General features: G+C 30.9%; 1 protein-coding gene across 1 annotated transcript in view; it reads right to left on the minus strand.

Moving 5' to 3' along the window:
* The window catches only part of LOC136980101 (patched domain-containing protein 3-like), a 45,286-nt gene extending 41,211 nt beyond the window's left edge, over nt 1–4,075 (minus strand). Inside the window, exon 1 of the mRNA XM_067276140.1 lies at nt 3,511–4,075. Coding sequence (XP_067132241.1) covers nt 3,511–4,075 — 565 coding nt within the window. The remainder of the gene's footprint in view (nt 1–3,510) is intronic.
* Nucleotides 4,076–15,605: the final 11,530 nt, after the last annotated feature.

A 15,605-nucleotide genomic window follows, 5' to 3' on the forward strand; every position in this document is an offset into this window, starting at 1 on the left:
TGTTATTGTATCGATTATTACATTTTTATGAATACATCTGAGACTAATGACAATATATATTAACCTAGTTTAAGTGTCAATATTTTATTTAGAATCATTTTAAACGTTATTATTACAGCAAATTATGAAATGAATATTTCAAGTATATGAGTAAGAGGGAGGGGAAAGAAGCCATGCGTGGGAAAAAATGTGTCTTTATCTAAATTATAATAAAATATACTTATATTTACGAGAGATATCGACAATTTTCTTCTGGAAAAATGTATCTTGATAAAATTTATTTTCTATATGAATGAAACTTTCAATAATACATTAGTTACAATGACTGACGTTCCTTTCTTACCTTTTCTGTAGTATGTCTTGTATATTAAACATAGTTTTCTAGATTATAGCATAATAATGTATAAAAAACGGAAAATTCTGTTAATTTGTAAACGCAGATACTATCACATAACAAGCATACTGTATCCTCTGTATATTTAAAGTCAGTTATTCGTTATTGAATTTTTTTAAATAAACCTGTTTAATCCGTAATTTATTTGACAAAAAGAAATTGTTTATGGCCGTATTTCATATATCTAATGTTTTTCTCGTGAGATTATTTCAAATATCAAAAACAAAATATATATACATGTCTAATATGGATATACATCAATATTTTTATTTCTGAATAGTATATTTCGATACTTTTATCTTTCTTCACTAAGAACAATGTACTTTTATTTTAAAAAATTAACTTTTTACTAAGATAAAAGAGTCGAAGTGGGAACCAGGCTGAAAATGACAATGAGTATATGAGCTCTGTTTGAGGGATGTCAGCTTATTCGTCCCATCTTTGATATAATTCGTTTTTTCTGTATTTACACCCAAATTACGTAAAAATTATTCTATTGTCCTGTTAATAATTAATAGCTTGTCTTTGTTTCTGTTTACTAAATGAAATTTTACGGTAAAATATTCGGAAACTAAATTATAAAGGCCAAACAAATTAAATAGCTTAATTTTTACAATATCCACTTAAACTGGATAAAAGCATAATTACATATTTATTATTTATTCGTGCATATCGACGTATTTCAAAGAAATATTCATTTATTGTAGAGTTTTTATAAGCTGAAAATTATTCTGTTTTCTTTGATGAAATTTGTTACAGTTTACTAATTTTTACAGAAACATTACATTTTGAACGATGACATTAGTTAAAATTTATTAATATGTACACAAATATTAAACTTTAGACACATTTCTTTGTATTTCTTGGTGATCATATGACCGAAAGCTATTTTTATCTTAGCGGGAATTTTCTCACATTGATGTTTGTCATATCTAATTTGCATATTAGTGATAGTACATTACTAATCTTTATTAAACAGATCTAAACATATTATATTATTTAAATTTGACAGGATTAATTAAATAATAATATAAAATTTTCAGTGTTTAGTGAAAAAGCTTCAATCGCATTGATGTCGTAAGTTTTCCCCATGATGTATAGTTAGCAAAGAATTTGCGCAGAGAGCTTTTTTATATCTAATTTGCATAATTATAGTGGCAAATTATTAATCTTTATAAAACAAATTTAGTTATTGTGTATTAATTAAATTCATCGGGTTTCATGAAAGAACTTTTTAAAACTTTTAGCATTTATTTTAAAACTTTTCGTCATGTGGTGAAATTTTTCACAGGAGCATTACTATATGAATCAGTTGGCAACAAAATTTACTACAGTGGTGGTTGGTGTTACTTTGTTTCTCGTTTTTTGAAGTTCACTGCGATAAATTTTTATTACGTGGATTCGTACATTTTGCGTTGTTTTTAACGGATAAAAGGTGGAAATTTTACGCTGAATTTAGAACTTGTTTTTCAGAATATGCTACTTTACAAAAAAAAAGTTGAAAATAATTTATTTTTCAACAATTTCAGAGAACTGACCTTTGGATATAACATATGGATATAAATGAAAGTATGTATTATTGGGCTACTAATTTATTTGTGTTTATGTGTATTGTTGTACTGCAACTTGAAGCCCTCCATATTATTTTCTCCTCCTTTAAGTCGAGCACAGAGAAGAAAACATTCCTTTCAAGTTGAGACAAAATGTCATCAATTCTTGCCATGAAGAATATTTGTGGCACGGTGATATCATTTATCTTACGTAAATTTAATGTTAGTCTGATCTCTCCAGATTCCTTCGGAACTACATGTAAGGGTGAGTTCAACGCCGATATGCTTTCCTCACACACTTTCGCTTGACTAAGCTCGTCTATCTTATGCCTGAGGGCTGGCAGGTACCCATATGGGATACGGTATTGCTTAGTATTTATGGGTTGGTCGGAGGTTAGTTTCACGCTATGCACAAAATTTTCGTGCTGGAAATTTAGGTGATATTCTGCGCAGTAACGTCTGGAAACTTATCAAGGACCTCAAGAACCCTTTCCTTAGTGCTCTACTCAAGGTGGTCCAGATTCCATACAGCCTTACTACCTGCGATACTTTTGGTTATATTTATATTGAATTTATAGTTATATTCTACCCCTACTGGCCTTATCATGCGCCCCAATTGTCCCAATATTCCTGATTGTTGGCTAATAATGTCCATTCCTATAATGAGGTCGTAACAGGCACTCTCAGGGAATGCGATACTTGGGATTTTCACCTCGCAAATGCCTCCCTCACCCAAAACTACCCTTACAGCCATAGCCTTGTCACTCGAGATAATGGTTTCCGCCATTCCACTAATAAGTGACTCATTCTTCACAATACACTTTTTCATCCCTCAGTTTCACCCAATCAGTTAGTTCCCTTCTTATTACGGTCCTTTCGGCCCCCGTATCCACTAGTCCTCTCAATTCGCGTCTTATCAATCTACAATTAATGACCGGTAACCCGCGGTTATTTAACTTTATCTCATTGGTCAGTGTTAGCTGTGTGTGGCGGTCAATTACCTGACCATTTAATTGACCGTGTCTTAGTTTAAATTTCTACGCTGATTACAGTATCTCGATATATGTCCACGTTTCCCACATGAATAACAAGTCCTACTCTCTCCTCTACTCTCCTTCCGACTTCCACCTTCTTTCACTATCTCACAGACCAACTTTAGCGACTCACTCAATTGTTTTATTTGCCGTTCAAGTTCGTCTATCCTATTGTCTCTCTTAACCGGGTTCTCTTCTTCATCCATGTTTTTTTTTTTTTTGTTTTTTTGTAACTCTTTCCGCCCAGTGGGCACTAAGAGGGCCTCTTATAGCAAGCCCATTATGGGTTCGGCCAGGCCCACAATGGGGCGGCCGGGTGGTGAGGGACGGGGACCGACATATCCGGACGGACCACCCCCCGAAAAATTCCTGGGGATTTTTCGAGCCGTCCGGATTCGATCCCGGGTCCCCCAGGGCGGCAGGCTGCTAACCTTGACCGCTCGGCCATCCGGCCGCTCTTCTTCATCCATGGTTACACATATCTCGCTAACATTTGTTCTTTTACCACAGACATTTTCAATTTCCTCCTCACCTTTGGCCAAACTGATTGCCTCATCTAAAGTCCTCGGGCGCCCTTGCATTACTTGTTTTCTTATCTCAGGACATAATCCTCGCATGAAACGTTCTTTTACTGAGTTATCTCTAAGAATCTCTAAATTAGGATTCCGGGTTATGGCTCTAGATAGCAAAGACTTGACTCTAATTTCGTATTCACAAACCCTTTCATCACGTCTTTGGGCCACCTTAAGGACTAAACTAAAAGCGTCCTGTTCACGTTCCTTGCGGCTGAAGCACTTGATGAGGGCTTCTTTCAACTTACTATAACTAATAACACTCTGTTCCTTTAAGTCAAAGAAAACCGATAACGGCTCACCTTTTAATCTTGCCTGGATCACCGTTATCTTCACCTGTTCTTCCCAATTTGCCAAACTTGCCACATTCTCCACTGTTTTAAAAAGACGGCTGATATCTAGCATGTCGCCAGGCAGGTTTGAATAGCAGGGGATCATCCCCATAAATCCCGTCACAATCGTGATATTACTGACTTCCGTAGACCCAGATTGTTGAAGGCTGCAGGTGACTTGTTCTTCCATCATGACGACCCTTAGCACGACAAATAACACAGCTAACCGACGTGTGCACACCTTAACTTATTAAATTCACAGTGGAAATACAACAATACTATTACAATCTTGATCTTTTCACAAATAGGTTTACCCTTGCCATGAATTGATACTGTCGCGGACGCCAATGTAGTATCGAGGACCAACGAATTGTTCCCACGTATAAAAATGGCAAGTGTGTAAAGGATCTTACAAATTTAAGCACACGACGAATTTTCGATAACTATATAATGTTTATAAAACTTAAGATCACAATATCTACGGTTATACAATTACGTTTTTTCTGTTTCGCGACATAATTAGGTGGATCAAATCTTACAACAATCATATACCCGACAAGTACAAACGAATCTAGAACTACGCGTAAAAAGATATATACAATAGATACAAACGACGTTAATCTACAAAGTACTCCTCGATGAATTCCTCGGACAAATCCACCGGTCCTTCAATCCAGTCGTTAATCCGGTCAGCGAAAAAAAAAAAAAAAAATGGCTCCACACATGGAGCGTCGCCATTTATATTGCCCGCCATCCGGGTTACAGCTACGTCACGTGGTAAGCACCGACTAATCCTAACTGCACTTACACGCACCCGGCAATAGGGTGGTATGACAACGCGAAAACAATTAACACGCGCGACGACATCTAGACTTCCGATACGAAAAACGGAACTCCTATATATATATATATATATATATATTATATGTACATATAACTACCATACTGATTTATCACTACAACAGTTACATTAATATTTGGTATTCTTTCTTTCTTATTCCGTGGGAACCAGTCAGGGAACGAAAAAGGTTAGTAAACTTCTCCATTCGTTATGAATTTATATAGGAACAGTTTCTAGATTCCCACAAACATAATTGAAAGTAAATTAATACTTTTATTAGTTTCAGCATTCGAATTTTCAGTAATTTCCTTTTTTCATATATACAACTACTATATAATATATTATTTTATAACAACGTGTTCCAACAAAAACATTTAAATTGTTTTTTTCTGTCATATTTAAAATTTAAAATAACAAATATAATTATAACGTACAAAACGAGTTAATAATAAGGAAAATACGACGACGTCTGATACTAATCTTACCGAAATAAATAAATTAATAATAATAATAATGATAAAAAAAACATAATACCAACTTGTATTTCTTCTTGTATATTATTTCCTGTTAGAATAATTTCAATAAAAAATAATTTTAATAATAATAATGTCTTCAAGATAAAATATACAACAAGAAGCGCTATTACTTAATAGCTTTATTCCTGTTCAATAAACTTTTACTTTTATACGGTCACAGCGCACTGGTATTTGATCGCGGGTTTGAACATAGAACGAACTAATCATGCGTTTAGTGCAACTAAATAGGGGTTATTTTACCATAAAAACTTCCGGAAAACATTCACAACTCAAAGGTCGCTGTACTACAAAAAATCACAAACCACCAGCGGTCTATATTTTAGTTACTTTATTTTAAAAGAAATGAATACTAACTGTAACTACATCAACTTTTTGTTTTGTTTGCGTCCGAAAAACCAATCAATATAAATTTATACGTAATAATTATAATTGATACTGGGTAATTATGACAGCATAAGAAATTGCTATCCCAATAATAGTGAACACCAAAGCACGATCGACAACAAATATGTTCCATCCCGTGAACTGAGGAGTTTCTTCTATACATCTCATAGAAAATTTGCATGCACGATCTTGCACAAAAGCATCACAAGAAAAAGATTTTTTATAGACGACTGTGGATATTTTTCTTGCAGCATCAGATACACGAGCTGCAACGTTACAAACACGTATAAATAAAAAGAACGGAAGTGCATTCAAAACAAATATCACAATACTATAATTTATGTCTAAAACAGTTAAGGTGGAAATGAACCAATAAGAATAAGAAACAATACTTCCTCCTGAGTTAATTGTCCAAATTAACAATATCTTGGAATAAAATTCTTGGAAATTCTCCACAACTGTCTTGATCCTCATGAATTCCTCCGGCAGATGAGAGATTTCACGACAGAAGTCTTCACGCGTAAAATTCTCTATTTTACGCATTAATACGACAAATTCCGTTTCTAATTCTTTACAAATTAACATAAATAGTACGAAACAAAAATAATGTGGTGTAGTTAAAAACACAAGATAAATCATTTTTATAACGATTATAAGTGACATTGAGATGTTTTCCGTAATTGCAATTCCGAAAAATGTTCTTAGATTGTATCTATCCATGATTATTTCCTTTTGGTTTGGCATAATAACGAAGCAATAGGAGGATATATAAAGTATGTCATAAATCCAGGTTAAAGCCATTAAAATTATTATGCTTTTGGCATTCGACTGTTTTGAATTTCTTAAAGCAAACAATTCTTTCATAGTGCAAACCAGATTTCTTTTGTAAATTATAAATAAATCGATAGCAATTACAGACATAATTTGAAGTAAAATTCTAATTGATGAACTCAATAATAACTTCACTGAATGGTTATTCTTAAAATTAGAAATTATTATATAGGAATCCCAAATAATATAAATTTTTTGTATAATTGACACTATGATACTATGAACGGATACATTTTTGTTTTGAATGTTTAAACCTAAAATTTTCATATTTACGAATAGAATTTTCCAAGAATTCGATAGTCGATCGGTCTTGTTTACTACTCTTGGTTGTACGTTTATCATCGCAGAACTCATAAAAATATTTCTCCTGAAAAAATTTATATTAATATATCATTAAATTTCACACGTATGAAAACAATAACTGTTACTTACCTTGTTGAATTTACTTCTGAAGTTGGTATATAGAAACAAATGAATTAACGTTTAAACGACAGACAAGTAAATATCGTCAACCAAATATTAACCCGATTGTTTTTGCCAAAATAGAGAGGAATGTGTAAAACGTAACAAGCTGCACAGCTATGACGCTTTACTGACGTGACAATTGGCCGACATCCGCAGTGAGCACGTCAGTTTGATGCGTGAAAGTGTAGCGCTAAACTGCGACGTTTCTGACGTCTTTTACAATTGGTGTACCGTTAAACAGTACATTTTTACTTTTATTTTCAAATCGATTAGACTACTCCTTTCAAGAAAACATTTTCCAATGAAAAAAGAGGTTTGTATTTTATTCACGGGCCGAATATTTGGCATCATTTTTTATCTTGGATTTATTGTAGCTAAATAATCTATTTGATCGAATACTAAAGACCTGTATTTCATAATCAATATAAACTTATGGTTCGAAATGTCAAAATTTACTTTATACATTTATCGAATCAAATCCAAAACTAATTTTAACGTTTAAATTTCTAATGTTTTTGTGCTGTTTTGTACTACTGTACTTATTGTATTACATTATAAAAGTAAACTTCAAAATTTTTTGTTTACATAGATATTATACACTACTTGTACAATTACCAAACAGAAGGAAAGTCATTCTATAACTTAACTTATTTCCAATAAAGTTAATCTAGCTTCGCCCCTGTAAAAATAGAAAAAAAAAACCATTAAAAGATGGTTTACAAACTCGAATAATAATAGTCATAATTGAAAATAAACAGATTACAGATGAAGAAACAACAGATAAAGAATCTGCAATGGTTGCGGGCTAAGAGGAAGTGAGTATTTCGTTGCTTGTCATAAACATTTCCAGCTTGTAAACACCGTACTTGATAAGCTTCTAAAATTCAACGGATTTCATTGACAAGTGACACGAACATTTTTGTATTTTGCAATAAAAAAATAACAAGTGGTCTGTAGGAACAGATAAAGTTACTATTGCCAGTGATTTCTTAGATCTTCTCCTAAGAGATTTTAAAAACTAACACTTTAATTTCTTGTCATCATAGTAATTCTTTACTGTCCTGGATTTTTAAATTTTCTCAGCTATTTCGTGATGTTATTTAAGCTAAGTATTTCCAATTTCCAGAAATAATGCCGTGTCTCCATTCTGCTAGAAATACTAAACAATACATTTTTCTACCATTATTCTTAAATGGTATTGTAAATAATAACAATGTTTTAAAGAACAAAAACTAATGTAAACTTTATTATTGATTAGGACACATTTTCCTTTACCTTACGAGTGGTGTTTTGGTACATGCAGTTCGTAACAAATCGTGCGATTACACATGTAATTTGCCTGATTATTAAAACCTCTTAACAGTGAGGGACGTAAATAGACGTCCAAGGCGATCGAGTGGCAGTGGTGAGGGACGTCTATAGACGTTAAAAAATTCTTATAAAATACCTGGACCTTTTCGTGAAGACGTAGAATTTTCACAAGTAGTTGGGTTCTCCAATTTTCTTTTGGCATATCCTTTAGTTCTCGAGAAATTACAATAAAAGAGAGAAAATTAAAATAAATATGAAATTTTAGACGGCCATCTATCGACATAAATCGAATTTAAATTTCCCGCCGTCATCTGATTGGTTAAAAAAATTAATATTCCTAATTGGCTCGCGTCAGAAAAAAGTAGATGTGACTTCTGAAAATAACGCTATCGCGAGAACACCGATGCATCCCGAAAAAGTAAACAGCCTACGTCATTAGTCTAACGGTCCTTGTCTGACCTAATTTTTATAAAATCAACATTAGAGTAAGCTGTAGTAAGACGTAGTAGTTTATAGTAAAACGGTCTTCACTAATATTCATAGTACTTTGTAAAGCTTGGATTTCAATTTAATAAGTATTATTTAGTTCAGAAACATTATAAATACATCATTAAGTAGGAGAATAACGAAAAACTTTATTTTTTAGTATAATACAATTTACAAAATCGAAAGTTCGTATATCGTAATATTATAAAAAAACTACATCGAAACATACAAAGTCACCTAATTTACTTAAATTCAGTTCATTATACAACTGTCGATACTCTTGCCTTCCTCAGTTTCCTCAAACAATATTCGAAAACTTCAATTAATCCTATAAATATTTAAGCGCCATTACTATTCGAATGATATATTATTATATCAAGCTGAATTTTACATAATTTGTAACTGTAATTACAAATATAACTGAAAAATATTTTCGACATAAACCCTAGGCCATAATTATCAAAACAAAATTCTTCAAGTATAAATTTTTCTGATCGAGTAATATGTAATAATAGTTTTATCTATTACTCTTGCCATATTCTACTTTCTATGTTCACATCCATTTAGTTTCTTCTAATTACACTTAAAATGTAAAAAAATCTACCAACAAATTAATTTGCTAATAAAGGGACTATTTGCTAATTAAAGTTTGTATTCTTCTTTGACGTAGTTCTACGTTTTAGCACTAAATTGGTAGACATGTCTAAACAACACGCTTATAAACACTAAAAACCATAAATGTTTCGAAATTAGAACTAGATAATTATATGCAGAAATAAATTAGTAAACCTATAATACATGCCTTCATTTACATTCAAACAAAGATCAGTTTTCGCGAATTGTCGAAAATACATTATTTTCAACTTTTCTTTTTGTAAAGTAGCATATTCTGAAAAACAAGTTCTATATTCACAGTAAAATTTCCACCTTTTATCCGTTAAAAACAACGCAAAATGTATGGATCCACGTAATAAAAAATTATCGCAGTGAACTTCGAAAAAAACGAGAAACACAAAAAGATTAAACCGCACAGTACGAAATCTGGCGGGAACTGATCATATGCAATAGACAAAACGAAAATGCTCTTGTCCAATGTCATCACGTGACAAAAAGTTTCTAAATAAACGCTAAAAGTTTTAAAGAATTCTTCCACAAAAACCGATGAATTTAATTAATACACAATAACTAAATCTGTTTAATAAAGATTAATAATTTTCCATTATAATTATGCAAATTAGATATAAAAAAGTTCATTGCGCAAATTCTCCCGCGAACCATGGATGACTCTTACGTCATCTGGATTGAAGTTTTCCTGAAAAATACTAAAAATTTTATATAATTATTTTACTAATCCAGTCAAATTTAAATAATATAAAATGTCTAGATCTGTTTAATAAAGATTAGTAATGTACTATCACTAATATGCAAATTACATATGACAAAGATCACTTTGGGAAAATTCCCGCCAAGATAAAAATAGCTTTCGGTCACGTGATCACCAAGAAATACGAAGAAATATGTCTACAGTTTAATATTTGTGTACATATTAATAAATTTTAACTAATGTCATCGTTCAAAATGTAATGTTTCTGTAAAAATTAGTAAAATGTAACAAAATTCATCAAAGAAGACAGAGTAATTTTCAGCTTATAAAAACTCTACAATAAATGATTATTTCTTCGAAAGACGTCGATATGCACGAATAAATAATAAATATGTAATAATGCTTTTATCCATTTTAAGTGGATATTGTAAAAATTAAGCTTTTTAATTTGTTTGGCTTTTATATTTTAGTTTCCGAATATTTTACTGTGAAATTCCATTTAGTAAACAGAAACAAAGACAAGCTATTAATTATAAACAGGACAATAGAATAATTTTTACGTAAATTGAGTGTAAATACAGAAAAAACGAATTATATCAAAGATGGGACGAATAAGCTGACATCCCTCGAACAGAGCTCATATACTCATTGTCATTTTCAGCCTGGTTCCCACTTCGACTGTTTTATCTTGGTAAAAAGTTAATTTTTCAAAATAAAAGTACTTTGTTCTTAGTGAAGAAAGATAAAAGTATCGAAATATAATATTCAGAATTAAAAATATTCATGTATGTCCATATTAGAAATGTATATTTTTTTCTGCTATTAGACATAATATCACGAGAAAAACATTAGATATATGAAATACGGCCATAAACAATTTCTTTCTGTCAAATAAATTACGGATTAAACAGGTTTATTTAGAAAAATTCAATCGCGAATAACTGACTTTAAATATACAGAGGATACAGCATGCTTGTTATGTGATAGTATCTGCGTTTACAAATTAACAGCATTTTCCGTTTTTTTACACATTATTATGCTATAATCTAGGAAACTGTGTTTAATACACAAGACATACTACAGAAAGGGTAAGAAAGGAACGTCAGTCATTGAAACTAATGTATTATTGAAAGTTTCATTCATATAGATAATTAATTTTATCAGGATACATTTCTCCAGATGAAAATTATCGATATTTCTCGTAAATATAAGTAAATTTTGTTATAATTTAGATAAAAACTCATTTTTTTCCCTCGCATAGCTTCTGTCCCCTCCCTCTTACTCTTATACTTGGAACATTCCATTTCATAATTTGATGTAATAATAACGTTTAAAATGATTCTAAATAAAATATTGACACTTAAAGTAGGTTAATATAGGCCTATATTGCCACGAGTCTCAAGTGTATTCATAAAAATGTAATAATCTATACAATAATACTTTCTCACATGCTCTATGTGTTAAAGTTTGCAGCTGTAATTGAAGGTAATATATAAACAAACAAAATGTTTATATTATCAATAGTTATAAAAGATATCTTATTTTCACGTAGAAAAACAAAATAAGACAGAAGAAACAGACAATCACACGATATCTCTATCCAGGACATTCTATAATTCATTTGAAATTTCTAATGTCGACATACATGAATATTTTTGTGTGTGAATATTATATTTTGATACTTTTATCTTTCTTCACTAAGAACAAAGTACTTTTATTTTGAAAAATTAACTTTTTACCAAGATAAAACAGTCGAAGTGGGAACCAGGCTGAAAATGACAATGAGTATATGAGCTCTGTTCGAGGGATGTCAGCTTATTCGTCCCATCTTTGATATAATTCGTTTTTTCTGTATTTACACTCAATTTACGTAAAAATTATTCTATTGTCCTGTTTATAATTAATAGCTTGTCTTTGTTTCTGTTTACTAAATGGAATTTCACAGTAAAATATTCGGAAACTAAAATATAAAAGCCAAACAAATTAAAAAGCTTAATTTTTACAATATCCACTTAAAATGGATAAAAGCATTATTACATATTTATTATTTATTCGTGCATATCGACGTCTTTCGAAGAAATAATCATTTATTGTAGAGTTTTTATAAGCTGAAAATTACTCTGTCTTCTTTGATGAATTTTGTTACATTTTACTAATTTTTACAGAAACATTACATTTTGAACGATGACATTAGTTAAAATTTATTAATATGTACACAAATATTAAACTGTAGACATATTTCTTCGTATTTCTTGGTGATCACGTGACCGAAAGCTATTTTTATCTTGGCGGGAATTTTCCCAAAGTGATCTTTGTCATATGTAATTTGCATATTAGTGATAGTACATTACTAATCGTTATTAAACAGATCTAGACATTTTATATTATTTAAATTTGACTGGATTAGTAAAATAATTATATAAAATTTTTAGTATTTTTCAGGAAAACTTCAATCCAGATGACGTAAGAGTCATCCATGGTTCGCGGGAGAATTTGCGCAATGAACTTTTTTATATCTAATTTGCATAATTATAATGGAAAATTATTAATCTTTATTAAACAGATTTAGTTATTGTGTATTAATTAAATTCATCGGTTTTTGTGGAAGAATTCTTTAAAACTTTTAGCGTTTATTTAGAAACTTTTTGTCACGTGATGACATTGGACAAGAGCATTTTCGTTTTGTCTATTGTATATGATCAGTTCCCGCCAGATTTCGTACTGTGCGGTTTAATCTTTTTGTGTTTCTCGTTTTTTTCGAAGTTCACTGCGATAATTTTTTATTTCGTGGATTGATAGATTTTGCGTTGATTGCAGTGGATATTTTAAGGCGTAAAGTTTACTGTGAATTAGTTCTAATTTCAGAAAGAAAAGTTGAAAATAATTTATTTTTCGACAATTTGAGATAACTGACCTTTGGATATAACATATGGATATAAATGAAGGTATGTATTATTGAGCTACTAATTTATTTGCGTTTATGTGTATTGTTGTACTGTAACTTAGTTTGTTTTACTATGTTCGAGAAAGTAGGTCACACATTGGATTTCTGAGATAAAATTGTCAGCTTTTTCAGAGTGAAGCGGACCCACTCAGTGAAGTGTTTTAGGGAAGTTATGCTTTCATTTCTGATGCATGCCAATGATGAAAATTGTTTTTAAAATTAAATATCGATCAATGACGATAACATATGTTATAAATGTGAAAATGAATATAAAAATATTTCTTACATTTCTTTATTGTTTTGTTGTTTCTTATAGATTAATTCATTTAAATTTATTATATGTTAAGTAAGTTTATTTACAAAATGCTAATATTTTAATCCGCTTTAATATTTCGGTGTAAATTTGAACAACGAATTTTAAAATTTTAAATAAAAGATATACTGAAATTTTCTTTTATTTACAATGATTACGTCACTTCTACAGAAAGTAGAACACGAGACAACCTTCACCCACATTTCAGTCTGGGGGGAAGGCCGCCAGTTGTAGTCATAACAACCTTTACGTCTTCTATTGTTGTGGATGAAATTCGTTAACTGTCAATTACATTTTCTTGAATTTGATTCGCAGGTTGGAAAAAATCGTCATTACTTAAATGCCTAAAACTTTAAAAAATTTTATAAAATTGAAAATAAATTCAAAAGTTTTGAAAAAATCGTATCGGATGGAAAATCAAAAAAGAATTTAATATAAATTTGAAAAAAAAAATTTTAGCAAAAAATTACCGCGAAAAAAATTCATATATAAAAAAATTATGTGACAATAAAGAACGATTTTTTCTTTACAAGACGTAACTGTTTAAAAATTTTTTTTCCTAAACGGAAACGAGAAAAACGCGTGGGAAAATTCTTAAAAAAATTCCCACGGTTTATCTCCGCAACTAACTGGTAGCGCCGAGTCCGACTGTTCCACTGTTAAGAGGTTAAGGGCGAGATTTGAAAGAGTGTAACTTTTGAAGATGTCTTCAATACCTTAATGTAATTTCAAATATTATTGATTTCTGATTTATTATTGAACAATTTATCTATCTTTTATATTTTGTTTTCATCCATTCATTATTAATTTTGCAATAAATTTCTAATTCATTTTTTCATTTTTCTTCTACAATAAGTAAACAGGACACAAATTTCTAATTAAAATTTCCATTGACTCATTGATAACAAACGCGATGTCACTAATTGTTTTCGAATTTTCACGAGAAATGTTTAGAAATAAATAATTATAAAATCGACACAAAGTTATTTATGCACGCCATTGGCTTCTTTGAAGAATATTAAGTTTTGTATTGCTGAAAATAAATTTTTCGGCAATTTAAGGATAATTTTCATTATCTCATATAAAAAACAAAATGTTCTATATTTTTATAATTAATAAAATATGATTAATTTGGTATTTAACGCGATATACATGTATATATATGTATATAAATAAACGTGTTTGTGCCTATATCTCACTCTGCAGTCAAAACAATACATCGCACATGAATGGTGTTTGAGTGTGGCAGTAAGCCCATGTCTCTCATCGTGCACTATAATGGTTGCGTCTCAATAGCAATAAGGGTGTAGAAGATATGGGGGTTGAAAGTGGTTGACTACAAAAATATATGACGCTTTGATGAGAATGTACCAGTTTTTTTAGAAATTTCCAAAACCTAGAAGTGAAATTTGGTACACAGTTGGAATACGTCATTAAAATGCACACTAAGAAAAATTTTTTCGAAATTGCCTCCTCAGCAGGGCGAGAGAAAAAGCATTAACCTGAACAACGGCTTTCTACTGCACTATTTTAGATGCGAATTTTTTAAATTACATTTAGTCTTCATTGAGTAGTTAGGGGTATCAAATTGATAACATTTCAGACATTGTTATAAATATTTTTTATATATTTCGATTTTTTTACCAATTGTTCGAATCGTTTTAAATTCGAATTTATTATTGCATATTGGTTCGATTATAGAACGATTGTAAACGTTCCAGAAAATTTATCAAATTAAAAACAGTTCGTTTGATTCTCAGCAATTCTCAGCGGTAGGTGTTATATAACAATTACTATGGTTGTTGAAATATTGAATGTAAATAGGGTTTGCTTGCAAAATCCGAACGAGCGAAGCCGCGGGTGACAGCTAGTTTACTTTATATAATAGGTTACAATGAAACTCATCACAAGCGGGTCTGACTCGCAATCGGGTCAAGTTGTAGATGGATGAGGCCACAGGCCGGATCTACCCGCAAGGTCGATGCAGACCAATGATCTCAATTATTTTTCAAGAACAATCGTGCCCTGTTTTTACTGACCACCCGCCTTACTGCGCAATTGAACGAGCGATATATATTTTAAAAAGGCCTCTTAATTTTTGTAGAAAAAAAAAGAATCAACGATACTCTAACCGAAACATAATTTGTAATATATTTTGCAGTGTATCTCGATAATCACTTATGCTAAAATAAATATCAGTTGTTTTATGTTAGTGTTGGAGTGAATCGCTACCGTGTAAATAAAGGGATTCTGTGTCGGTAATTCACAGGTAATGCCACATCTCGACC

Source organism: Centruroides vittatus, unplaced genomic scaffold (genome assembly GCF_030686945.1).
Source record: "Centruroides vittatus isolate TY-2023 unplaced genomic scaffold, ASM3068694v2 contig_68, whole genome shotgun sequence".
Classification (NCBI taxonomy): Eukaryota; Metazoa; Arthropoda; class Arachnida; order Scorpiones; family Buthidae; genus Centruroides; species Centruroides vittatus.